General features: G+C 44.6%; 10 protein-coding genes across 10 annotated transcripts; 3 read left to right on the top strand and 7 right to left on the bottom strand.

Annotated features, from left to right (window-relative positions):
- Window positions 1-184: 184 nt before the first annotated feature.
- On the bottom strand, window positions 185-2,495 carry V2V93DRAFT_378845 (uncharacterized protein; the record flags this gene model as incomplete). The annotated part of the gene is made up of 2 exons (XM_066911981.1): window positions 185-2,230; window positions 2,313-2,495. 2 exons carry the CDS (start codon window positions 2,493-2,495, stop codon window positions 185-187), a joined length of 2,229 nt encoding a protein of 742 aa, XP_066767615.1.
- A 408-nt stretch (window positions 2,496-2,903) lies between these two features.
- On the bottom strand, window positions 2,904-3,755 carry V2V93DRAFT_390360 (actin cortical patch SUR7/pH-response regulator pali; the record flags this gene model as incomplete). Its single annotated transcript, XM_066912401.1, has 2 exons — window positions 2,904-3,659; window positions 3,711-3,755. 2 exons carry the CDS (start codon window positions 3,753-3,755, stop codon window positions 2,904-2,906), a joined length of 801 nt encoding a protein of 266 aa, XP_066767616.1.
- Window positions 3,756-4,863: 1,108 nt separating this feature from the next.
- On the top strand, window positions 4,864-5,517 carry V2V93DRAFT_357539 (uncharacterized protein; the record flags this gene model as incomplete). The annotated part of the gene is made up of 1 exon (XM_066908032.1): window positions 4,864-5,517. One exon carries the CDS (start codon window positions 4,864-4,866, stop codon window positions 5,515-5,517), a length of 654 nt encoding a protein of 217 aa, XP_066767617.1.
- Window positions 5,518-6,355: 838 nt separating this feature from the next.
- On the bottom strand, window positions 6,356-7,089 carry V2V93DRAFT_317329 (SMAD/FHA domain-containing protein; the record flags this gene model as incomplete). The annotated part of the gene is made up of 2 exons (XM_066907244.1): window positions 6,356-6,811; window positions 6,874-7,089. Coding segments are annotated over 2 exons (672 nt in total), but the record flags the coding sequence as incomplete, so codon positions are not given.
- A 1,865-nt stretch (window positions 7,090-8,954) lies between these two features.
- V2V93DRAFT_365963 (Triosephosphate isomerase) lies at window positions 8,955-9,880 on the top strand. Its single transcript, XM_066909206.1, has one exon. The coding sequence runs from the start codon at window positions 9,050-9,052 to the stop codon at window positions 9,839-9,841; it is 792 nt and encodes a 263-aa protein (XP_066767619.1). The 5' UTR covers window positions 8,955-9,049; the 3' UTR covers window positions 9,842-9,880.
- V2V93DRAFT_365964 (fungal-specific transcription factor domain-containing protein) lies at window positions 9,770-12,563 on the bottom strand. The gene is made up of 2 exons (XM_066909207.1): window positions 12,114-12,563; window positions 9,770-12,056 (listed from the first exon to the last, which is right to left on the bottom strand). Exons 1-2 carry the CDS (start codon window positions 12,297-12,299, stop codon window positions 9,888-9,890), a joined length of 2,355 nt encoding a protein of 784 aa, XP_066767620.1. The 5' UTR covers window positions 12,300-12,563; the 3' UTR covers window positions 9,770-9,887.
- A 41-nt stretch (window positions 12,564-12,604) lies between these two features.
- V2V93DRAFT_164592 (Dak1 domain-containing protein) lies at window positions 12,605-14,704 on the bottom strand. Its single transcript, XM_066906905.1, has 2 exons — window positions 14,072-14,704; window positions 12,605-14,009 (listed from the first exon to the last, which is right to left on the bottom strand). The coding sequence occupies exons 1-2, from the start codon at window positions 14,541-14,543 to the stop codon at window positions 12,733-12,735; spliced, it is 1,749 nt and encodes a 582-aa protein (XP_066767621.1). The 5' UTR covers window positions 14,544-14,704; the 3' UTR covers window positions 12,605-12,732.
- Window positions 14,705-14,865: 161 nt separating this feature from the next.
- Window positions 14,866-15,844, bottom strand: V2V93DRAFT_321778 (uncharacterized protein; the record flags this gene model as incomplete). The annotated part of the gene is made up of 3 exons (XM_066907376.1): window positions 14,866-15,177; window positions 15,230-15,712; window positions 15,761-15,844. The coding sequence occupies 3 exons, from the start codon at window positions 15,842-15,844 to the stop codon at window positions 14,866-14,868; spliced, it is 879 nt and encodes a 292-aa protein (XP_066767622.1).
- A 531-nt stretch (window positions 15,845-16,375) lies between these two features.
- V2V93DRAFT_365970 (uncharacterized protein) lies at window positions 16,376-17,716 on the bottom strand. The gene is made up of 2 exons (XM_066909208.1): window positions 17,434-17,716; window positions 16,376-17,374 (listed from the first exon to the last, which is right to left on the bottom strand). Exons 1-2 carry the CDS (start codon window positions 17,499-17,501, stop codon window positions 16,642-16,644), a joined length of 801 nt encoding a protein of 266 aa, XP_066767623.1. The 5' UTR covers window positions 17,502-17,716; the 3' UTR covers window positions 16,376-16,641.
- Window positions 17,717-17,864: 148 nt separating this feature from the next.
- Window positions 17,865-24,025, top strand: V2V93DRAFT_332920 (nucleoporin Nup186/Nup192/Nup205). The gene is made up of 3 exons (XM_066907682.1): window positions 17,865-18,309; window positions 18,370-23,298; window positions 23,362-24,025. The coding sequence occupies exons 1-3, from the start codon at window positions 18,135-18,137 to the stop codon at window positions 23,928-23,930; spliced, it is 5,673 nt and encodes a 1,890-aa protein (XP_066767624.1). The 5' UTR covers window positions 17,865-18,134; the 3' UTR covers window positions 23,931-24,025.
- Window positions 24,026-24,967: the final 942 nt, after the last annotated feature.

Below are 24,967 nucleotides of genomic sequence, written 5' to 3' on the forward strand. Positions count from 1 at the left end.
AGTACTCAAAACCAATAAATAGTTTGTAAAAAGATATATATTCCCCTAGACATAACTAGCCTCCCATAAAAAAACAGCCGTATTCCTTGATAATTAATTCATAAGTCGTTATACCGTATATATGTCTACCAATCAACCCTAGCAAACAAAAAAAATCATTATTAAAGACAGCAAGAACCCTACATCAAGTAATCACGCATAATGAGCTAGATCTCCTCGAGAAACCTCCCTCTGCAACACCGCCTCCACCTTCACCCCCACCATCATCAGCAGCATTCTGATTAGCGTAACCATCTGCGTCAGGATTAATCACCTCATTCAATCGTTCATCGATAAACGTTTCCCGAAAAACTGCTTCGAGTGTGGACTCAGACTCCGAGTTATCGCCCGTGGCTACTATATATTCGCGTAAAGCATCACCAATTTGTCGCACACTCAAAGATCTCTTGGGTGTCAATCCATGCGCCACAAATTGCGAAAGTCGGCGCTGGAGCGCTGGTGGACTTGCGGTGCCCATTGCAAGTTCGTGTATAGATTGTGCAGGCGATGGCGGAGGTGTGACAAGATTCGACCCGAGCAGAACTTCATCTACGTCAAAACCCATGGCCGAAGCAATTGACGGGTGATTATGTATCCAAGACTCAAATCCCATGATACATATATTTGGAGTGCTTAGCATCGCATGCTGTACGTATCGCCTGAATCCAAAATACGCATTCGAGTTTTGACCCGCGCAGTATGTTGCCCAGTCCATCGTCAAAGCTGCTGCGCGCACGTAATCTGGGGGTCGCTGACCATGTACAAACGACAGGTGCCGCAGAAAAATAGACTCATAGACAAATGGGAAATGAACATAAATCTGACCGGCAGAAACAAGCCTCATGTCCTCTCGTAAATAATTATCCCTAAAACTAAGTTGACAGACCGGTATACGCGGTGGAGTCTCGTCTGGAGCAACTTGAGTATCTGGTACAGCTCTGTCAATATAGTATAGTGTCTCGTGAGCTCTACGGTCCCGAGCTGATGGTATGCCGCTCGCGGACACAGCCACGCGTTCCATGTTTCGCCGCATAATAGTTAACACGCCGTACCATGTAATATTTGAGCAGTCATACACCGTGATATGCAACAAGACCCCCGAGCTATATGTCAAAACTTCGTCATTAGATCTCTCAGTCAACGCTTTGGTAATACGTGCTCTCGTTACATCGGCTGCCGTCTCAAGAACGGCATCCGTCACTCGCGTATTATCTAGATCCAGATTTCTCAACAGCGGCGCAGATCTTAGCAGTAAAATTATGCCTTCGTCAGTAATATTGACACAATATGAAAATGAGGCATGCTCTAGTCTTTTGCAGTAGCAAGACAGGTACGCAAGCGTCGGATTTCCGACGTTCCCCACCTGATCACAGTCAAGATAACGCAATCGCCGGGTGGTTTTGAATAATGATTTCAACCCGCGGTCGCCAATTGAACGTAATCCTGCAATTTCTAATTCACTTATTTCAGGGAACATCCCCGCGAGATCTTTCATCGCTCGATTTGTGAGCTGGGTGCAGTATGATAAATTTAAGTGACGCAAGTGTAGTGTTGAGGTAGCCAATTCGCCGGATATCGGATCGGCTGGTATAGGGTCTGTTGATCCGGTTCGCAAGACCCGAATAGAAGTATCTGTGAGATCGACGCAGAAGGCCATGATCAACCGTGTGAGATTAGGTAGAATGTCATGTAATGCGACAAGAAACTTATGGTCTTCTACGCCACGTAGAGAGGAGATATTCAGATCTTTAATCTTTGTGCAGGATTTTAAAACGTCAAAGACCCCATCGGCAGTAACCATCTTGCAATGCGACACATCAAGCATCACAAGGTCTCGACAAGTCACGCTGACTGTAAAACAAGTCGCATTAGTAAACGCAAAAGTCCCAGTCGCAGCCAGAAACTTCAAACTGGGATTTCCTCGTAGCAAATGCGTTAATGCGTTATGGTCAAAATGCCCATTCTGCTCAAGCGAAACAAATGTAAGCTGCTTGACTTCTTTCGATATAGCAAGCGAATCCTGCGGAGATAGATTCTTGTGCCCGCGGAGATTTAATTCACGAACAAATGGTCCCGCACCGACTATAACATCAAGCAATATACTAGGTTTCATGTCATAAAAGAACGGACTACCACCTATATATTGCCATAGCTCTCCGTCGCGCGATAATGTATTGAGACACCGATTCACCTACACACCCGTAAGCTACTTTCCTCTCATGAGAGCTCCACCACATCTGAAAACAGGCAAATAGAAAAGTCTAACAGCTCACCTTTCTTAGTCGTACTATATCAGTTGGTTCGAGGTTTTTCAATATCCGCAATAAAACCTCCCGCGGCAATAGAGCAGTGAGATCAACGCCGTGATACTTGCATATGCAATCTTCTATGCCTTCATCCCGCAAAATCACCGGCGCCTCCTGTGCCAGCTCGTTCATGATAGTCTCAGGATCCATTAATTCTCCCTTTGACTACTATACAGACTCCGCAACTGGAGCATAAGTTATCTAGTCAAATGAACATTCACTGCATCGCAATCACCTGAGCAGCGGCCGATGAGCAAACTCCCAACGGGGTAACCAGCAGCTTAAATTACTCTGAGGGTCTCGTACGCTTTTGAATAAATTCTTAACCTCCACGTTGGAACTCACTACAAGTATATCTACCAGATAAATAATTGCTATTATCAAATAGTTGTCAGATTGAAGCACAAATTTATTGCGTAAACTCCCAAAAACACCCAAATATGTACAGAGATTAACAAAAAAACCTCTTCTCCTAGCTCAAAAGATGATAAAAAAATGAGTAAAAATGAGAAAAAATGAGAAAAAAATGCGTTATTATTCTATCAAGTGGTCATAATTTTAATATCTGACACTGCTCGGGTTCTCAACTGGAGTGTAGATGATATCCTTCTCGGTACGAGCATGACGAGTTGAGCCAACGCAGATGGAAAAGAACCAGAAGATAGCCGAGAGCAAGGCAGCAACGGCGGCAGCCCAGCCAAGTGCATAAGTGGTTTTTCCGAGCGAAGCCGAGATTTCGAGGGAAGTGGAAGCCTCAAAGAAAGCTTTCACCCAAAGCTTGTAAATTGCGGTAGCGATCGCAATGGACGCCAGCGAGCAGACAAGAGAGAGACCAGCGATGATAAGAGCGCAGAAAGAGCCTCCACGAGAATGAAAAGCAAAGAATCCGGTGACAAATTCCATGACGGCAAAAACAGCAGCAAGACAGAAAAGGATTGTCATAGCATACGATAAAGCTTTGTAACTCTTTACCACATTTGCTGAGAATTCATCGACAATCCCGGTAAGATCGGCGCTAGAAGCGCTTTTAACGATAGTCGCGAAGTCGAATGCAAAGAGTCCGGTAGTTTTGGTGCAGTTATCAACAGTGTAGACGTTGTTAACAATCGATCCTTGGCAATAGTTCCAGAGACCGACCTGGTAAAAGTCAGGCCAGTTGGCGGAAGGCAAGTTGGCGGAAGACAAGATGGAGGTCTCGCTGTCGCTGACCAGCGACATATCTATCCGCATAAAGTAGAGTTTGGAGAGGAGACCATGGTTGGTGAGGTTGCCGACGATGACAAAAACTGTGAGCACAAAGGTCGCGATCGTGAACTATGCCAAGTTAGTAGAAGAAAATAAAGATAAGACAGAAGACGAACATACGAGAAAGGGGAAGGAGACGATGAAGCAGTTGCGTCCGGCGGCCATTGCTATGAATGAAAAGACTTATTGAAAAGATAGATTGATTGGATATAAATGAGATTGGCTGATAAGAAATAGTGGAGGAGGAAAAGAGCGAGCGCAGAGGATTGTTTAAGTATGCAAACAACGCGGGCGCAGTAGCTCACCAGCCTCTTCGAAGCGGCTGGCTCTTGACCCTTTCAGCCTAGTGCGGCACTCTCTAAATAGAATTGCCTCTGGCCACTGCGCCTATGAAGCTATGTTCTCTAAGTTTATTCATTCATGCCTTATCTCAAAGATTATAGTGCATGTGCGACGCGTCTGCTGCGCCTCGCGTGCAGACACAGCCTGCGCTTTGTTTACTATCCATTTCCTCTGCCCCATTATTCATCCTATTTTTGTCTTGGCGAGAAAATGATTAAGAATATTGGGACGTGTGCAACAAAGACCCGTGACGATAACCCTAGTAGATCTCGCTGCATCACAAGATCTCAATAAGCGCCTCTTTCGAGTTATCGACGCGCAGTCAGGGTCCTGCCACTCCTGCGATTATACTGCAAACAGCTCAATAACTGGTGATTCTGTAGTCTACAAGAGAATAGTTATACATAATTATCGCATTGGCTTGTTACTTGTATTTTCGTCTTTATCATCATCATTATCATCGGTTTCAGGCACTTAAGTATCCGTAAATCTCTCAATCTTGTAGAGAGCTACGCTTATTTATCACCTCCATTCGTTAGCAAAACTGAAGGTGAACAGTGTCTCAGCATTTCATCAGTCCATTTATCAGATACATCAGTAACAATGAATGATAATTGATATGTGGATAGTAAAAGCGAGCAGAGATATACATTCCAATGAAATCCCTCATCTTTTGCCCAGCAACCTAATTCTTGATATTAGCATGTTTTGACCGCAGCTCAACCTTAATGCTCCTCATATCATATAGTGTGTTGAAAAATCCTTCGTCTATATTAGATAATAGACTATTTCTCACTCGTAAGTTTTCGTGAATTATTGAAATGCGTCCGCACGTGACAGTTATTTACTATCTTCCTAAGTCAGCTCAACCAAAAACCACATAAGTACTATTCAGTCTAGTTGAATATTCTCACACTCCACAAGCAAAGCAATGTCAAATATAATCACTTTCTATCTCATATTCGTATTTCTGGCCCGGTATTATATTACTGAACTTTCTGCATATCTAATTTCGCAGTTCAAAATTATTCGCGGGGAAACTATATTACTTGACGAGCATGAACTGGAAACTGCGCTTTCTACTTTGATACCAAATAATGCAATCATCTGCGACAGTCTTAATGACTCTGACATTTCATTTCAGGAAGAAGAACCAAGTTTCAATGATCTAAGAGATATACAGACTCTATTAGCTTCCTCATCTTCTAATACTCGCGAATTATCAGATACATCCAGTTTCCGTTGTCGAATGGAAGTCATAGCCGCGTTATTTGATACAACATCACAAAACCATAATTCGGCAAATGAATCGGCAAATTCTGATTTAATTGCTCGACACATCGCTTACTTGTCAGCAGTGCTCAATGAGAATTCAAATATTGACGACAATCAAGTGTTTAGAGTACCTTCCAACTCAGCTGCATCAATACTTCCTTCTTCACCGCGACAGTTGCAAAACCCTTTTCGCCGATTATTTCAAAGAAAAGTCGAGAATAAAAGAGCACTTGCGGATACTGCACTTACTGTCAAAAAGCGAAGAACTATATTGCGACCACTTTTTCGCTTCAGACGTATAAATGCATAACTCTCCCATTCTGGTTTTTCTTTCTTTTCGCTTTTATTGCATAATTCTTTATTCAGTATATTACTGATAATCACTATATATTTTTCAATATCTTATAAACAAGTCTGATGATATATCAAACTCACAGCTATTCACAAGCACACAGTATGAATATGTATCACATATCAAACTTTCAAATTATACCCAAACATATGCTGCGACCCGAGTAATTTCGTTCTTTGTTCTTATTTTCTCTTTTATCTCTAATATTTCTGTCAACGACATGACGAGTTAATCAGGATATGAATACAGCTATATGAATTTATAGCAACGCACAAAGAAACGACTATAACAAAGAAAAAAAACAGTTCGCCTGAAACCCAAAAAACAAAAAGAAAAAAAAAAGAGAAAGGCAATACAAGGCATGTCAGAAATCATTTTTTCAAACTCAAAATAAAAGAGAAAAACACAGCACTGTGAACAAAAAGAAACGCCCGTCTTCAACCTCTTCATTCTAGAACACCCACAAATAAAAAAAAATGCATCGTAGTCAGCCAAACTAAGCTGCATTACCGGCAGCGGTAGGAGACTCATTGATAATCATGTTGTCAAAGACAAATGGTCCAGCTTCATTAGCAGGTGTAAGGACGTTGTTTAAACTCATTCTCGACGCCATATTCTCCGCCAAGCCAGCTTCATCCGATGGCTTTACGGGACCAGAAGAGCTTAATGGTGGTATTCCACTTCCACTTCCTTCTGAGGATCCACTAACGTCATCACTATGTACATCGTCTAAACCATCTTCAGAGTGTACTTGATCAGGAGCAGCATCTGTAGGCTGTTCTTCAACCACCGGAAGTTCCGGAACATCAACATCGGCTTCTAAATCACATACTGCCCGACAATTAGGACATAAAAACTGTGGGTATGATTTAACAATAATGGGTCTTATGCATTTATAATGCCACACATGCGAACACGGCGCCACGAATAAACTTTGACACGGCGCCACCGCAACCAGACAGATACTGCACTCTTGCTGCTGTCCTGCCGATGGTTTCTCTTGTGTCAAACTGCGCAGTCGAGAGTGGGCGGAAACGTTGAAGTTGTTTATCCGCTTCTGCCAGGACCGATTGATTTCGACCCGCATCTTAACACATTTGTATACTTCCTCTGAGCCACCTCGAAAGTCCATGCCTAGTTGTAGAATGTCGCCGTCTTTGATTGGGAATGCTTGGGATGTCGTGCAGGCTGGCGATAATCTGATGCGGTTGAGAAAAGTACCGGATGAAGATTTCACATCTTTGACGTACCACTAGCAGGCATTATTCAGTACGACTATTTATAAATAAAAATAGAATAAAATAGAATACACACCTGTCCATTGTCAACCCACAGTTCAGCGTGAGTGCGAGAAACAACTTTACTTTTGAATACAACCGGAGCGTATGGCACCTCTGCATTTGGTATCTCTTTCTTGTCAGTGTAACGACCCAAACGAATAGTGACACCTTCGCGTCCTTTACGCTCTATAGGTTCAAAGTACAGTGCAGGGGTAGCTGTCGAATGGTCGATGAAAGTGGACATGCGGATACAGGGTTCCTCGTCTGCAGTTGACGATGCCGCAGCTGGAGTAACCGGCAAACTGGCAGACGAGGAGGCAGCGGCAGGGGAGGATGACGATGGAATGCCGGCTGCGAGCGGTGTCTGGTCAACGGCTACAGGCGCAGCTGTCGGAGTTGAAAGAGTATGCGAGCGAGGTCTAAGAGAAGCTCTGATAGATGCACCAGGCGAGAGCGAAGAGGAGGAAGCCAAGGCAGGAGTAGGGGCGGCGGCAGCGGCGGCGGAATTGTTATTCGAGGAGCGCGACAGACGCGAGTTTGAGTACGAGCGAAAGGCAGCCGAGAGACGCGGTCGTCGAGGCGTCGACTCTGCTGCTGCTGACATTATTTCCAAACAGGAGACGAAGAAGGAGCACGATAAGCTGAGGCAGTATTTGTGGAAGCAGTAGAAGATGGAGAAGTGGAGCGCCGATAGCGTGGGCCGAAGCAGGGCGACGCAAGTGAGTAATGTCTTTGAGATATATGCAGCTGGCTGTCGACTGCGGCTCTGGTCTCGATTAGTTGACGTCACTTGACAGCAGTGGTTGCGCTGCATATGACGTTGCTTTTGCCAGAATAGTTTACTCTCTTCGTAGTTCCAGAGATGATATATTATTATTTGTGAATACAAGTATTGAGAGTGGATATTGTGGTCAAACAGAAGCAGAGATGTGAGGCTGGTCATCTGTGAGTTGTGTAAGCAGCTAGCCACCCCTCAACGGCCGCCTGACCACTGCATCTACTCCATTATCGGTCCGTCTACTGACTTGTGGAAGTTACCGCAGTACCGTACATGTCTATTAGTATTATACTGTAATAGTAGAAATATAAAGCAATTGCTTCAGGAACACTAAATAGAACATCGATTCTGTAGTAAGCCACTGACAGAATTGCCATAAACAGTAATGAAACCCCTGAATTCTGTTCTCTTGTGTAATTCTATCCTGCTTTTCTCGCATTGTCCAAGTATTGCACATTGTAAGCCTCTAGTCAGACTAACTATCTTTCGCTATTTGAATTGCAAATTATACTAGACGATAGATATTTTGCATCGTGCTATAAGTGGCTTTGGAGATTCAGGAACCAAGAAACCTTAATATCTCAGACCTCGACTTCCAGCCTAGACACAGCAATTGCTTGTCTACTATTTTAATCGTAAGCAAACAATCTTAAACTTATAATTGGATATTGTAATTGTTCTAATCGTGCTCATTTGCATCTATTGGCTCTGAGTTCAATGTAGCTCTTCCCTTCGAAGCAGGGCATTGTAATCTCGGACCATATACTCTGGATGGCATAGGCGCATTATTCCATACAAACTTCTAATTGTAAAGTTGTAGTATTTTAAATGTACTCGATACACAAATACAGTGCAGCCTTCAAATTACATCGATATGGTCTCGTTTAATAGTCACGTGAAGACTACTAAGTGTATAGATCACGTGGTCTGGATTATCTCGCGTGTATTCTTTATTGCAGAAAAATAGGGAACGTGGTTTTGCTCAGTAGTTAATACATTTGATTTAAAATCATTGTTTAGCTGGCATTGACTAGTTGGTATTGACTAGTTGATATTGAACGTTTTAAAGGTGTACAATAAATAATCATGTCCGGAGTCATGGAAAAGGCGCAATTCTTACCGGCCACTTCTTCAGTTCAGGCATCCCACTCTTTTCAACAGCAAGTCAAAGCCCTTTAATACATTTATCTACGCGTTCTCCATACTTTTTAAGTCCGCATTCTTGTTATGCGCTTGTCCTCGAAAACACCTGGCTTTGCAGTGACATCGGACTTCCGCCGGTGCGGCTTGCGGCTCGCCCGGCTTGTTGCCCGTCATCGTTTCGTCGAGGCTACCACCTCTCCACGAATTCTGTTTTGAAACTGTCTCTTCTGTTACCTCAATCATCCATAGGTTAAAAACATCAATTGAACGTCAAATAATTGGACTACTCATGGCTCCAAAACGGACACCAATTATCGGCATTTCGCTGAAAATGTACTTCAGCCCAGCGCGAACGACATCCTACATCTCCGCATTCGCTCCTCTAGCAACTGCCGCATCATCCCTGGGAGTCTCGACTTTCGTCGTCCCGGATTTTCTCTCTGCACCTTCTTGTGCCGCAGTCTTAAACGCGACAGCTACGCCAGGTACGGGATCAACTGGTGCTGGAGCGCAAGACTGCTTCTGGGAAGAAGAAGGAGCGTATACGGGAGAAGTATCGCCTAAGCACTTGGCAGAATTTGGAATCAAGTACGTCGAACTCGGACACGCCGAGCGTCGTCGTATATTTCACGAGACGGACGATGAAGTGGCGCTCAAAACCGCAGCTGCTACCAAAAATGGAGTGATTCCAATCATCTGCGTAGGTGAAATCGATAGAGACGAAAGTAATGTTCCGGCGGCTGTCGAGTTTGTCGCCAACCAAATCAGGGCGGCTGTCAAAAATGTGCCTCTTGATTCTGAAATTATCCTTGCATATGAACCTGTCTGGGCGATTGGTCAGCCTGTGCCTGCACCTACTTCATACATTAACCAAGTCTGCGCTGGTTTGAGATCAATGTTGGATCAAGAGCTGGGTAGAGAAAAAACTGCACGAATAATTTATGGCGGATCAGCTGGACCAGGACTGTTTACAGAATTGGATCCAGAGGCTGTTGATGGTCTCTTCATCGGCAGATTTGGCCATGAACCAAAAAACTTTGAGATCATGGTCAACGAAATTGCAAAGAAAAAATACGTCTAGATTTGACATAGATTAATAATACAAAGATTAATAATACAATGTACATTTATTGACTTAGGAATTCGTCTAAACTTATATTTCCCATCAACAAACTGCGCAAAGGATCATCCGCCCCCCATGAACTGTTAATATCCTCTATCCTTGGCTCATCTTGATACAGATCATGCTCTATTATCGGCTCCCCAGTAGCCGCCATCCCGAGCTCATCTGACGTCAACCGCTCGTCTCCTGTACCCCTCGTAACATTACCACTCGATGCGCTCTCTGTTGATTTTTCGTAAAACCTCCCCGCGCTCTCCGTTGTCATTCCAGCAATTGCAACACCCATGTTAACTCCCTCTTTATCGAATTCCTCTGCAAGCCACGTTCGCGTCGCCTCGTCTATCGAGGCACGCTTGACAAATCCCATATCTCGCATCTTAACTTTACTCCCACTTGCTCGCGACAAATCGACATCCGGCTCAAATTTTTCTAAAGAATCCAACATGGAACAAAGCCAACTCACTCCTTTCCACCGTTTCTGAAGTCGACGAAGTCCATCTTGACATGTAGTAAAACCGCGATGCAACGTGCTAGCTGCCACTTCCGAGCTACTAGGCTCTGAATTGTCAGATTCTGAAGTCAGCGAACGCCATAACGTCAGACATGTAGAGCCAGCCATCAAAATCGGCTGCGAAACAAACGGATTCGATAACAAGGCCTCGGGGGAGATTAATTCTGAAAAGGCAATCATGTCAGCAATACTAATTGCCGACGTGCGTGTCAGATTGGCATTTGGGTTTGATTGCCAGCCAGTCATATCGACTGCGCTGCGCGGATAAACTAGTTCTGGATGATACAAAGCTAAGATAATAGCATGGTTCCAGACATGAACCAGTAGAAGACACTGGGCATGCATAGTTTGTGCAAATGCTTGGAAATTAGAAACATCAAATACCAAATCTGGCGGTAATGACGAGTGGAATTCTGAAATCTCAGTCCGAATATCTCCCAAAACTGTTTGCATATCCACTTCAGGTTTCGCTCGACTCGATGATTGGCCTGCAGTAAAGGAATTCAAAGCATCGCTCACTTTTCCTAATATAATCAAAAGTCGACATAGATAGGGAAACGGATCATTGAGTCTAATGCCTTCAGCACTAACAATTTCATGGCCAGTCGTAATATCTCCAACCTGATGCTCAACCTGATCCAATAGAATAGTACATATGCGGCCAGTGCCACAACTCACAAGTCTATCCAAGCAAAAAACTGACCAAAGCACTCGTCGTCGTTGATCAATCTGCTCCTGATCTGCACCCACAACCGCACCGCTAGGATTCTTGTGGAGTCCTAAATCATAGCTCATTCGAATAGCAAGTCCACTCCAGGCCCATAGACCACTATCTCTATCATCTGCAAATTCATGATATGCAATCAATAATAATGTATATACTGTCTCCACGGTCGGAATAGCTAGTAGCGGTATGATTAGTAGTTTTGCCTGTTCGGCATAAAACTCTGAAACATCTTCGCTATTAGTGATTCCCGCAACAGCAACACTACCAGGCTGCATTCTCTCTGCTAATGCTGCCATAGCGTATAACATGCACTCGTCCGCTACTCCATCTTTGATGCGCAAATCAAGCTCTTCGCGCTTTAAGAATGGGAGAAAAGACGATAAGCATGAGTAAAATACATCAATGGCCTCTTTAGATGGTAATTCGGGTTTCAAATGACCATTGTAGAACTGCTCAGTGATTGAATGGTCGTGGTTATGTGCAGACAAACTCGGAGACCGTGTTGGGGGAGCAGTAGAAGAGTTTGAGAATAAACTCTCGTCCGCGCCGGGAGGTCTTGTAAATTCATGTCTACCAATAATAAACGGGCGGTCGGTAGATTGACTGGCTAATTGTTCAATTGCCCCACCTGAGGAATTTATTGTCGGGCTAGTAGATAGATTGACCGAGATTAATCGAAACATGCCATCGACTGGGGGCGCTACAGAAGTAGGACCCAGCCATCTGAAATATGGTTGACGAATCAGTACAGAAGTATTTTTGCTTTTTGGCTCTGTTGAAAGGTTTACATTCGAGCTAATCTCTCGTTTTCGTTTTGCGCCGTGCTGTTGCTGTTGTTCAGAGGCGGGAGATGACGCTGTTTCGCGTTCTCTGTATATGCATTCAATATTGCGACTGATGCACACAGCACATGGTTGAGATCCAGAACATCTGATCTATACAGATTAGCACTTGCAATCTCGCAGTTAAAAATCAAGAAAAAATTATGATACTTTTCTCTGTTTACAGCTTAAACAAGCGCGACTGACCCTCTTCGCGCGATGCACGACATCAAAACTATCGTCGTCACCGTCGCCGCCGCCGCCGCCGCCGCCGCCAGGTTTTGTCAACGAGCTTACAAGCGCGGGATCATACTGCGCCATAGATTCGTCTACAACAAAGCGAATACGACCTGCCATTCCTCAGTACCTCATTCCATGTCTTTACTGCAAATGCACAAACAACAATGCAGACCCAAGGGCGAGAACGGGCGGGCCACGTCGTCTAGCTTATATACAAGTCAACTTTTGTCCGTCTCTCGTTTGGCTTATGTCATTCCTCCGTAAATGAGATTTACAGACGCAGAGCTCTTGGTCTTGCAGTGCCAAAAGTCCTGCTGAAGTCAGTTTATTCCGATACATGCGGAGTCATCGCCGGGAATAAGACCGCGATCGCTCGCGGACGCGAGAAAGTCTGCTGAAAACAGCGCCGCATCCATTGTTTACTAGTTGACGAAAACGAACTTCAAAATCTACTATTACCCAATACAGAAATTATAGCCTCCTGATATATAATTACACAACTATGCAAAGACAAAAAGCAACAGCAAAAATTGTTCTCTTATTCTTACTCTTACTCCGCCAATCCCTGAATCAGCTCATGCACACCCCATGCACCTGGATCAGGAGGCAATAGATCCCGACCAGCAAGCCCGCCAACATAAGTCGCGCGTCCGAGTTTGGGCATCAACTTCATAGTTCCCTCGGCTGCCTCCTTTGCAGCCTTTGCAGCTTTTTCGACATTTCCACCGTCAAATGCAGCAGAGAACGGAATCATAACGTCCATGACTGTACGGTCACCTTCTTTGGCAGGAGTATGAGTCCGCAAAGAGGCAAGTGCTTCGGCAGTAGCAGTAGCAAGAACTTGCTCGATAGGCGCATCAGGCTTACCAGCCGCTGCAACCAGAGCGCTCATCAGAGCTGCAAAAAAGATCCCAAAAACAGCACCCAAAGTTCCACCCATGTGATCTTCTGTAATGTCGACCATAGCATCAACAACGCGAAGTATCGAGCCTGTCTTTGCAAGTCCTGAGTCGAGAAGGTCAAGGAGTGCGACGGCGCCAGCCTTGATGGTTTCACCGCAGTCACCGTCACCCATCTCAGTGTCCCACTCAGTTAGTTTGGGCTCTATTTCAATTATGTTCTCACAAGCCTTGCGGAGCTTGCGTTCGAGGGTCGCAGGATTAACAGTGATATCCTCAGCAAACGACTTTTCAGATTCGTCTTCAATCGCTTCTTCCTCGGCGGCATCGGCAGAGTACGGCGCAGTCTTGGGCCAGCTAAGAGCGTCAGTAGGTGCGTCAAAATATTCGAGAATTTGAGATGCGTCAACGCCAGACTCACGCGCGGCATGAGTGATGTTGAGAAGAGTGATTGCAAAAGCAGGTGCGTTGAGGGAGGTCATGAATGTGCCTGCCACGACGCGCGAAGGCACGATGCCATGAATTGTTTTTAGACCAGCGATGGTCGCTTGCGTGGCAGCGCGGAGCTCTAAGGTTGAGACCCCACCGAGATTGTTTATTAAGACGACTATCTCATCCGTCTTCTGAAATGGGACATAAGCGCGATCCGCATCGTTGGGATCAATTAAGTATTGCAGTAATTCAGCAATTAGATCATCGATAGGTGGAATAGGGGTCACTGTTCGCACACCAGGCTCGTTGTGAATACCCATCCCTATTTCCAGAGTGTCGCCTTCAATTGCTCCATAGGCTGTTGTACGACCGGGAACATGGCAGTGGTCAAGACCAGCGGAAATGGTAACGAGAGAGACTCCGACAGCGGTGCCCAGAGTCATGATCTCGTCAAAGGAGCAGTCAGCAGAAGCCATGCTTCCAAGGATCTTGTCCACTATATATAACTATTAGAAAAAGAGCTCTCTGATCAATGTAAAGCAGAATGTCTGGACGTACAAATAATTGTTCCAGCAAGTCCACGACGGCCGACCATTCCACCGTTCTTTCTTCCAACAGCAACATCGTCTGCAGCCTTAACAACACCAACCTTGTATCCCTCCGCCTTCATTTTCTCACATGCCAGTCCAAAGTGCAACATATCACCGGTGTAGTTTGTGACGATAAGAATGTATCCCTGGTCAGACGGCACAGTCATGCAACCCTTCTGCACCTGCTTCGCAGAAGGCGAGGCGAAGACGTCTCCGCAGACAGCAGCCGCGAGCATGCCTTCGCCCACGAAACCAGCGTGAGCAGGCTCATGACCAGAGCCTCCACCACAGATGACGGAGACCTGAGATCGCGGGTGATTTTTGGCGTAGAGAACTTTTTCCGATCGTAGCAGCGCAAGTCCGGGGTTGGATGCAGCAGTTCCGAGCAGAGCTTGGTCAACGAGGCCGTCAATGGCGGGATAGAAGTGCTTGGTAGCCATTGCTATTTTATCGAATATTATCGGGCAAAGACAAGCAGGTCTTTATTAACCTATATCTTCTGCGGCCACGAGCCGGCTTGCTCGGGCGTCGCCCCCGCGTCCGGCATTGCTGTTCGGGGCCGATCCGCGAGCAGGCGGAGTTATTCCCGGTCTGCGGCTCACATACCCCGCCGCCCCGCAGTGGCTTAAGTAATCCTAAGGCTATCATGACTAAGTCTATAAGTGGACTAGCTGTTGGGCAGTTTTATTTGGTAGATAACACTACAGATATCGTATATAGTGATTAATTCCGTAGCTCGTAGATTTTTAAAGGAGGCTTGGACTACCAAGCCGTATGTCCGCCAGACACAATTATATCACTGCCCGTGCAAAACGACGACGCCTCGCTAGACAGCCAGGCGATAACTCCACGCAACTCATGAATAGCGCCAATACGGCCTAGCGGATTTAGACTTGCCCAGAATGCTTCCATTTTGGTATCTGATTCAAGTGTTTGAGCCGTCATTTTGGTGCGGATGTGGCCTGGCGAGAGAGTGTTTACTCGGATCCCAAACTGGCCCAGTTCACAGGCCATTGACCTGCCCATCTGTACGACTGCTGACTTGCTCACGTTATATGCAGACCATTTCATATCCTATAAATGGTAAGAGGCGCGCTCTAATTTGCAGATATTGACTGATGCTTACCCTGTTTGTAACGGATCCCGATATTGAAGCAATGAGAATAATCGACCCCGCAATCCCTTTCCTCTTCATGATTTTCGCCGCAGCTTGCGCTGAATAAAATACGCCTCCACAGTTGATATCCATGACTTTGCGGAAGCTTTCGGCAGGATATGCCTCGACGTCATGCTCGTCTCCAAGAATACCGGCTGCCGCAATCAGCACGTCGACTCTGCCATCATTGTTATTCGCAATTTCCTCGAGTATAGCTGTCGCTCGCAGCGAATCAGAAATATCGGCGCGTCTGTACTCAAGACTCGTTCCTAATCTTCTGCAGTACTTCGCAGCGGCCTCAAAGTCTGCGGACGGTTTAGCTGGTAGATCGATGGCGTAGACAGCGGCGCCCAGCTCTGCCAATACAATACAAAACTCCAGACCCAGACCTCCGTCACCGCCAGTAACAACAGCCACTTTATCTTTTAAACTAAACTCTGAAAATATTTCGGGCTTCACGTCAAATCTTGGATCTGCCAGGGCCGTCAGAGCGGCTTCGACGCCGACCACTTTGTGCGGTAAGGGAGCCAATTTGGCGGGGTTGCGTACACCAATCGCAGCTTCGCTGGTAATTGAGGGATCCATGATGGGGTGTAGTATATGACTGAAGCGACGAACTATGAACGATATTTAAGAAATGAGCAATTAGTCAAAACGGTACTACGCTTTATATTCCAAAATCGGAGACTCTTCCCGATCTGGACATGGCTGATTGGCGGTCAATTGATCAGCCTCATGACTGCTCAAATCAGTTAGACGATCGTATTGCAATGCACCTTACCAGCATGCTTTGACGAGTGGCTATTTCGGCGATTCTGATGGAAGTCTCATTGTTAGAGCAGTCAGAGCGTTGAGCAGAGATCCAGTGGTTATGACATCATTGGTGCGTCGCTATAGCGGTTGCTCACAGGTTCGTCGTGGGTTATGAAGAGAGACGACAATATATGACTTCATCGGTCTATGAAATAGCCCTTTTTCTATGATTGTTTGTGTTGGGTCTTTCTTAGTAACGTAACGACATTGCGCTCATGATGTCAGCGTAACTGCAAAGTCCTTACCTTTTATGACACTACAATAATGCGGGTTTTCACTCCACTTTATGTTTACTTTCAATACGTTGGCATATTGTTTGGAACATTATATACATGCTTGAGACAACGCGAGAGCTTTATAGCCGCAAATTTTTCGTAAATATATATTTTCACATCGCGAGGAGGTATTTGTCGCACGTAGCGCGAGTGGCTTTTGATGATTAGATATCGCTAGCTTAGTATAATGGTACTGAAGCTTCATCTTTTATCGCTTCATAAAGCAGTACCTCCATGGAATACGTGTCTTGTCCAATTAAAAACACCAAACTCCAAAATGCTCAAAAGAAAGTCCTAATTTGTCGTTTTTGCATCCTGCGTCATCAAATCCCAAATTCCACGTTCTACATCGCCCATATTTGCCGTCACACTCCATTCATTCTCATCCGCTTCAGAAAAATCTTCTGCTTTTTTCTGCCCTCCTATCGATGCACTATACCCAGAGTTCGAGCGGAGATCAAGTCTGGCAAACCTTAAAGTATTCTCCTCTGAAATCAAACTCATAGCAGCCTTCGCTTCATCTCCGGCATATGGATCGCCGTTTTCGTCCTCGTCGTAAAGGGCATGCGTAGCTCGTGATTGAGCAACATCTTGTGAGGCATGAACTTGAAATCGAACTGGGTCTCTTTGATATATACCCGATACCTGGTCTAGCCCACCAGACTTGAATGATCGCTTAAAGTAGCTCAGCACACGGCCCACAAAAACTCTTCCATTACACCGAAATGGTGATTCTCGTTCAGTATCTGTATCATCATATAGCAGTTGTTGGTCTTCTGATTTTTCTGCCAAGGAAAAGTCAAATTCGGCGGTGAGCGGATGAACTAGTGGATGAGAAGATAATGGAGAAAGCAGTTTTAGAACTGGAAGTGAAAGAGGATATGTATCCGGAAAAAAGAGCATAAAGCGGAATATACCACCAGTATAAGGTCCTTTATGGACAAAGATTACTCCATACCAGATTTGCGGTGTTGTGGGAGATGTCGCAACGTACACTCCTGACGGACATAGGGTGCGAATATTAGCACTATCGATTGTTTGATTGTTAGACGTGCATCTGATCAGTGTGAAAATAAGTGTACTCACTATTCAACTAGAAGCTCTTGCAAGGCGAAAGAGGAAATAGTTGGCCTTATAATTGGTCCCCTATTCATCTCGAGACAAGATGGGTTGAGACTTGTTCAGTAAATGTATCGCGTTTTCAATCTTGAATCTCATTATATAACAATATGGGGTTGGTACTCTCTAAATGTGCCGCGCAATCTCAGAACAGCGTAGCGAATTTATCTTTAAGGTAAGTCATTCAAGCAACTGTCTTTACTCTACATAGTGGAACATTATGCTTAGAAAAACAGAAAGAGCATTATTGACACTATTAGTGACTTATAGTCAATCTGAGCTGTTCTTCGAGGAACGGAAAGTTTATTTTCAGGGGAGCTTCAGGTACGGCAAATTCTGTGCAGTTATGCTCAGGATTAGGGCTCAATTGGATTTGTTGATCATGAAAACAAAAGTTTAGTTGCGGTTTCTGTGTAAAAGAGTCCAAGCACGCTAACAGCTCGCTTTACTCAGCCCAGATTGAAGATATTAAAAGGTTCAGCAAGAGTGCGACTGGATTTCTGGCTGTGTACGTTATTTTTCTTGCCTGTTTGATGCGGATCAGTAACTGACGACGCGCAAATAGATCGAAGCAAGAAACTGTGTCTGCGGTATACCACACATGCAACGCGAGTCAAGTGTTTGACCTACAGAATTTGAACTCGCGATAACTATACCTAATTTGCAACATGGCCTCACTTACCTGGTCGACAGAGCCGTTTGTTATGCTGAATGGGCTGTTCAGCTTGCACGATGCGCCTGATGAGCTCTTGGAGAAGAGTATATCAGAATTATTAGGTGATTTGCGGAATCTTCTGGATGTCCCAAGTAAAAATGATGCTAGTCGAAAGCAATTGGTTCCTGGTGTGTATTGGATTGTCATGACGTGATTCCTGTATGGTAAGACTGACGGCAGGCTGCTAGATTCTACCCTCGAACTCGATGGTGCCGAATATCGAATCAACTCAGATTTCGTAACTCAAGCTTGTATGCTTGCCGACGAGCTCGACATCGACGAGAAAATTGCCGCATCCTATCTTCACTATGGTCAGCTGAGCTCGGAAGAGCTTGATCGGCCGCCGGTACAAGCGGCCGCCATCATTTTCCACATGAGACGCGAATATCTACTTGATCTCGTACGCGTCATTCTAGAATTCGCACTACAGCCTGCTGGAGGGCGGTATGACCTGTGTCTTAAATTTGCAAAAGAACTTGCTAAAGATGGATTTGCTGCGCGAGTAATAAAGAGCATGAGTGACCTGCGTGGTGTTCTACGCTTATTGCAAGAAAAGGAGGCAAGTGGGCATTTCCTAGGTCGCGATTTAGATGAAGGATTTGTCGAGAATATAAAGCTTCGTCGGGAGTATACTCTCAAAGAGCATGAGGTTTTAGCGCAGATTCTCGTCTTGCTTGCTCGTCTTGATTATGTCAATGCAAGCCAACTAAAATCGCTCTTGGAAATCTCAGCTACTCTGGATCGGTACGATCAAGTGCTGGTTCAATATTCTGTTTGTTTGATTGCTTGTTTTGATTCCATTTGTGTGCCTCTCGATGAAGTTGATCGCTCGAAAGCCAAATCGCTTATGCAAAGCGCAGTCGGACTACAAAATTATATAGCAGAGCGACGGCGGAAACCGCTACCTAAAATCCCTTTTTTCCATGCCGCAATCGATTTATGGTGGTATGTTTACTTCAACCGAATGTGTTCAAGTGAGCGTGATGGCGACGAGCTTTTCCTGCAAAATATCGACTATTCCTCAGACTTACTGAAACCAGCCTTGTCGTGTGTCATCAAAGGCGGGGCATTCGAATTTATGATGATTATGGCATCAGATTTTTTGACTCAAAATGAGGCAGCTACTTCGCATACAGAGATGAAATTCTTGTTGCAATCAAAGACTATGCAGCCGACTGTAGATATTCAGGGTGCGGTTGCTAGCGCAGGAACTCCTCTAGAGCTTGAAGTAAGTTTTGAGACAACTAAAAATTTTGAAAAATTATTCATGGAGGTGATGAGTGGCTTAGTTGACGCTATAATCTCTGATATGCCAGATATCTTGAAAGAGCTTTGTTTCAAAGAAGAGGAGCTGTTTTTCGGGGACAATATATCTGAACAGCCAGATGCAGATGCTCAGCAGCAAGACGACGATGGTCCAGTTGACATGGAGCTTGAAAAGTTTTTCATGTTTATCTCTTATCTGTATGTCGGTCGTCCGGAAAGTTCAATGCCGTTCTGGTCTGATACTGAAGGAAATTTATACGGGTTTTTAACTTGGGCGGCGCATTGTCAGACTCCTGTTATGATGGCGACCTATTGCGATATGCTGGCTTCTCTCTCTGCTGGCGATGAGGCTAGTATAGCGGCCTTCAACTTTTTGAAAAGTGCAGATGATGCCTCGTTTCAAGGAGCGATCGCTCGTTCCTCTCAGCCGCGAAGTATGAGCTGGAATTATCTATTCGAGACATTCGCATACTACATTGCTCATCTTCAGAATGTTACGCCGGAACAAAACATGTTTGCTTCGAATGCGCCGTCACGTTCGCTAATTGCGATTGCTGATCTGCCGGAACTTAATGACGACGACTCTTTGATTCTGGCCTCTTATTTCCGATTATTGGAACAAATTGCGAAATGGAGTCCGTCATTGGCTAGATCTAATCTGATTCAGCCTATGCCGACTTTAAATGTGTATGATCTACTATTTGCGCTTCTCAAATGCCGAACGTCACTTACAGGGGCCATTTTTAATGTTATCGCTGCCTTTGCATCTGAGGCTCCTCGGAATGAACGCAATCAGATTTGGAGTGTACTAGATGCCTGGCTATTGCATGAGCCGATTGTTGTTTCGCGGACGCCGCATGCGCTCTCTGGTGCGCCAGGCCGCTCTCAGCATTTGTCATTTCAAGATCGATTCAACATTCTGTTGACATCTTACACTGATATATTGGGATTTGTATCGTTAATTGACTGTCTTACCTGTGTTGCAGTTGATGGTACAATTAACGATATTCCATATCCCGAGACGTTGGGAGAGAAATATCGCTCTCCGCCGGGTATAAGGCCATATATTGATTTCATTGTTGATGAGATATTTTACCCATCGACCACGCAAGAGTTGACAGATAAGGAGAAGCTAATTTTACAAATTCCTTGCTTACGTTTTATTCGCAATTGTATTGAGAATTTCAATACCGATCTAGTAGCTCTTGCGTCGGCTTCATCGGGAGCCGAGATTGGTACTGGTGGAGTCAATGTTGAATTGTCGATCCAGCCGCATGGTCTTAATAATTACATTCGAATTCATTCGTGTGTGTGGATCATGGACAAACTATTTCAGGAAAAGATATATGGTGTACTCTTTGGAATTTCTGCTCTAGGGATTGACGTCATTACTCAACCAAGTGCGATACGGGAAGTTGCAATCGCAGCAGTGGCGTTGGCATTGCAGGTTATTTACCGGATTCTGAGTATTGAAAATGTGTACTTGGATGTCCTGGAGCCGGCTGTGCGAGCTTCGGTCATAGGTGGCGATAGTAGCAAGCCAAGTCTAGTTTCTGCGTCTTCAAGAGCGTTATTGGGAATTCGAAATTTCGAAGACGCCATCTTGTTCAATATTTATGTTGTCACCCACTTTGCGTTATATGTAAATTCAGAATCGCTGAATGTTGCTTCATTGTCGATCAAGGTTTTGGATATTATTTCCCGGGCGCCACAGTTTTTGAATCTCGATTACGATGCTCCGATTCCTGGAACGTATGCAAACGGAATTGTTTCTGGAATATCAAGCAAAACGACTTTTAACTATCAAGAAACTGGCAACAGAATTGGTGTTAATCGGCTATTAAGCGCCTTGGATTCTGTGTCTGAATCCCGAAGGATAATTTTTGGATTTATCTCACAGCTGCAGAGACCGACGAGTGATTTGGAAGACGGCGAAGATGCGGCTGATCAGTTGAAGCTTGAGATTCTGGACTTTCTATCGCGCAATTTGAATAGTGTGTTGTCGTTATCATCGTCGATTAACAACTTTGAAATGCCATTATTGGAAGTTGACGCGTCAACATTGTCAGATGTGCCTACCATCTCGCATCTATTGCTTGGATTTAAGATCGGTGACGGCGCTACTGCGGCTAGTACTGCTGTTTTACAGCATAATACTGAGCATGGTGGAGTTGATTCCCAAGTCTCGTTATTCAGGACAATTGTCGATATTCTAGAAGACCATGTGCGAAATACCTCGACTAGTTTCACGGTCAGTCCTAAAGATGCAGCATTTTGTCGGATCGCAATGGAAATTCTGTACAAGTTATGCGCTGCAAGAATTTCGTCATCAGTGACTCTTTCTTTGCTGCGCAGTGCAGACTATGATTTTTTCAAGTCGAGAGCATCCTTTGAACCTTTAATCACATTGAATGCTACACGGTGGGGTTCAGCTACTTTCTACGAGCTGTTGGCTGAGTCGGATGGCGACGACTATGAGCAACTGGAAGATCCGTCTGCCGTGAGGTATGTGCCTACGGAGGCAGACGAAGAGAAGGCCACTGCCTCGTTACTACATTTCTTTGCTTCTAGGACATGCCTGCTCGAGTATGCCTCGGTTGAGCTGCACAGCGTAAGTGACCCCATAACGTCAGTGTTTGAAGGTTACGTCAAGCTGCTGATTACCACGCGCGGCGTTGATCGGGAGTCAGCTTCACCAGACTTTGGCGTTCCTCTGGCTTGTGAGACTGCCAAAGCCTTAGAGCTTCTCGATTTCCTTGAGTTTGATATTGAGAAGCTTGCAGGAAGATGGGGAATCAGCGGTAGCCCCGTCAAAATTTCTGAGATATCTACATTATTCGCAGATGCGATTGTGCCTGGAGGCGATGCTGCGTCGGTATTCAAAGGCTTGCGTCTTGAGGATACCTGCATGTACTCGTTGCCGTCTACGATATCTGTCATGTCTGGAGTGAGCGATTTTGTCGGACCCAGTGAGGTTGTTTATGATATGTCTCGCGTAAATGGTATTTTAGATCTAAAGGTTTGCGAACAGCAGAATTTAGGTCGGATACCATATCCGACGCCAGAAGCAGTTGAAATACAAAAACAGAGAATAATGCTATCATGTCGCAGGTTCAATGCTGTAGTCTGCCTGCGCCGAGCACAAAGCCAGTGTCTTGCTGCGTGGTGCAGGCTGCTACGGATTATCCTGATTGATACTGCGCCGCTTGCCTCCGAGCCAGAGAGGCTTCCTGGACGAGATGCATTCATGCTCGAAACTATACAAGTTCTCGCGCCAAAGTTGTTACATTATGCTCATGTGTGGGAATCTCGTGTAGCTGAGCATCTAGCGTCGGCATGTTCATCTTTGATATCCGGAATTTCTCATTACCTGGCGCTTGAGGAAGTAGCTGGTGACGAAGATGATGATGCTGCTACAGATATTGCGCATACGGTTTTCCGAGGTTCTTTAATTGCTGTGCAGAATCCATACGCATCTGCTTCTGTACGTGCTGATCTCTACACGCTGATCAACGTATTTATCTGTGATCATCCGACATGGAAGCGCGGCAAGCTGTCACGACTACAAAGAACAATCGAAAGCTGTTCAAACGGAGCACCACTACCATCTGCTTCGCCCACTGACGAGTCATCGAAAGAGAACAGGCTGATTGAGCGGATTGCTAACGACGCAGTCTCGGGTGAGGGAATTACTCGGATAATGTCATTAACTGTACTCCGTGCGTTTGCTGCGGTTGAGAACGTGACTGAACGGTATTTCGTGTTGAATGCTCTGGTACGATACAATTTATTGCTATTACTTGTGCGATCGATACGACGCATTGATGAAGAGCTTGATGATGAGAACAGAGGTTAGTGAAATTGTGTTTGCATATAGTCGCTTTGACAAAGTTATATTAACAGAATGGAAATAGTGTCGAACTATGAGGTCACAGCATTCAAGGCGGTTATGGTATTCCTCACTGAACTTGCTCAGTCACGCGCAGGCGCAGGTCAGATTATTCAATCTGGTTTGTTCCCTGTTGTGCAAAGTGTGAGATTTCTTGCTATTGATCCAGACGTCGGAATATTCACGTTTGCGTCCCAGACTACCGTCAATGCCACCGGATCACGCTCATTATCGTCCTTTTGGCCTGCGAGTGATGGATCCAGTGGGGCAGGACGGAATGTGTTTTTCGAGCTAGTTGCGCCTACGCTGCGGTTACTTACATGCTGTTTACTGAGTATGGGACAAAGAAATTACGTTGTTCTGAAATACGTTCGCGATACGCTGAGCATGCGAGTTTTACTCACACGAGCGATATTGAGACGAGTTGTTGGAATAGATATTGGACAGAGTATTGACAGTAGTGTGGTGGGTGGAGTGACAGATGAAGAAGCGGCGGTGCTGGAATCGGGCAAGTTGGTTGTTTTAGTGTCGAATCTGACGAGTTCTATTGAGGAAGAAGAGGCGGTGAATGCAATGGCGGCGGGTGTGGTCTGAATCAAGTGTATGATATGATTTGATCTTATGTATATGTTTTCTTATATTTGTTTTAATTTGTGTAAATAGAATTGTGAGTTTTTGAGACAGTATTACTAGGTTTTTATTCACCTACTAGCAACAAGTAAAAAAAGTCAGATTCTGATTTAAAATGCGATATTTGCAGAGTAACTGAATTTATGCGCAAGCAATGCCATCTTTAATTTTTGTTTAAATAGCGACAAAAAACGGCGCTATTGCGACTAGAGTAAATATGATAAAATGGTACTCGCACATCAGACGAGTGAAATTTTTTCTGCTTTACGTGATTGAGTCTTGACGCGCTCCTCGAAATCAACGAGATATTGGCAGCCACGAGATTGTAAATCACCATCCCAATTTGTGAACGCGCGTGAAGGATCTTAATATTTTTTTTTTCTTTTTATTCTTTTTGTTCATATGCTTATTTTCAATGAATATATTAAATCTTCTAAATCTTTCTCCTAAAATTTTTACGCCAATCTAGAAATACTAATCTAACTAAGCAAAAAAAACCAACAAGGGTTAACGATTGAATATTTACAAATCGTACAGTACATCCATTGCAATTACAAGTTGCTGAGGCAAATTCGAGATATGAGAAAATATACTATAAATAAAAATAATATAGATAATTAGGATCCCTCTTCCTAATTTCGTTTTTAGATATTTTATTGGAAATATTTTGTTTGCAGGATTTATTTCCGATAGCGATCTGGCCGTTTATGATTTTGAGGTCTACACGTTTTAGATTGAATGCGAACAGCACGACAGGATGATTCTTGATACACAGACAAGAAGTATGAATTGGTAATGTACGCGAAGGATCAGCTCGGTAAAAGTCAGAGCATGTGTGTGATGTGTTTTCAGAAAACGTAATATCAAATGAGTATGGCATTTATTGAACCCAAGATGAGAACGTATAAGATAGCGATAAGAACGAGATCAGAGTAACAAAATCAAGCAGGATGCTATAATCGATATTGAGAATGATCCGACATTTGCAGTCGGCTTAATCA

This window comes from Kockiozyma suomiensis, assembly GCF_038497685.1.
Source record: "Kockiozyma suomiensis strain NRRL Y-17356 unplaced genomic scaffold V2V93scaffold_3, whole genome shotgun sequence".
In the NCBI taxonomy this organism is placed as follows: Eukaryota; Fungi; Ascomycota; class Lipomycetes; order Lipomycetales; family Lipomycetaceae; genus Kockiozyma; species Kockiozyma suomiensis.

What these genes read in the sequence shown, in the direction of transcription:
- V2V93DRAFT_365963 (XM_066909206.1), top strand. Translation starts at nt 9,050, where the DNA reads ATGGCTCCAAAACGGACACCAATTATCGGCATTTCGCTGAAAATGTAC.
- V2V93DRAFT_365964 (XM_066909207.1), bottom strand. Translation starts at nt 12,299, where the DNA reads ATGGCAGGTCGTATTCGCTTTGTTGTAGACGAATCTATGGCGCAGTAT. An exon ending in TAAGCTGTAAACAGAGAAAA is followed by an intron (nt 12,057 to 12,113) that starts GTATCATAATTT and finishes TAATCTGTATAG; the next exon opens with ATCAGATGTTCTGGATCTCA.
- V2V93DRAFT_164592 (XM_066906905.1), bottom strand. Translation starts at nt 14,543, where the DNA reads ATGGCTACCAAGCACTTCTATCCCGCCATTGACGGCCTCGTTGACCAA. An exon ending in ACTTGCTGGAACAATTATTT is followed by an intron (nt 14,010 to 14,071) that starts GTACGTCCAGAC and finishes AGTTATATATAG; the next exon opens with TGGACAAGATCCTTGGAAGC.
- V2V93DRAFT_365970 (XM_066909208.1), bottom strand. Translation starts at nt 17,501, where the DNA reads ATGAATAGGGGACCAATTATAAGGCCAACTATTTCCTCTTTCGCCTTG. An exon ending in CAAGAGCTTCTAGTTGAATA is followed by an intron (nt 17,375 to 17,433) that starts GTGAGTACACTT and finishes AACAATCGATAG; the next exon opens with TGCTAATATTCGCACCCTAT.
- V2V93DRAFT_332920 (XM_066907682.1), top strand. Translation starts at nt 18,135, where the DNA reads ATGGCCTCACTTACCTGGTCGACAGAGCCGTTTGTTATGCTGAATGGG. An exon ending in TCGAAAGCAATTGGTTCCTG is followed by an intron (nt 18,310 to 18,369) that starts GTGTGTATTGGA and finishes GCAGGCTGCTAG; the next exon opens with ATTCTACCCTCGAACTCGAT. An exon ending in GCTTGATGATGAGAACAGAG is followed by an intron (nt 23,299 to 23,361) that starts GTTAGTGAAATT and finishes GAATGGAAATAG; the next exon opens with TGTCGAACTATGAGGTCACA.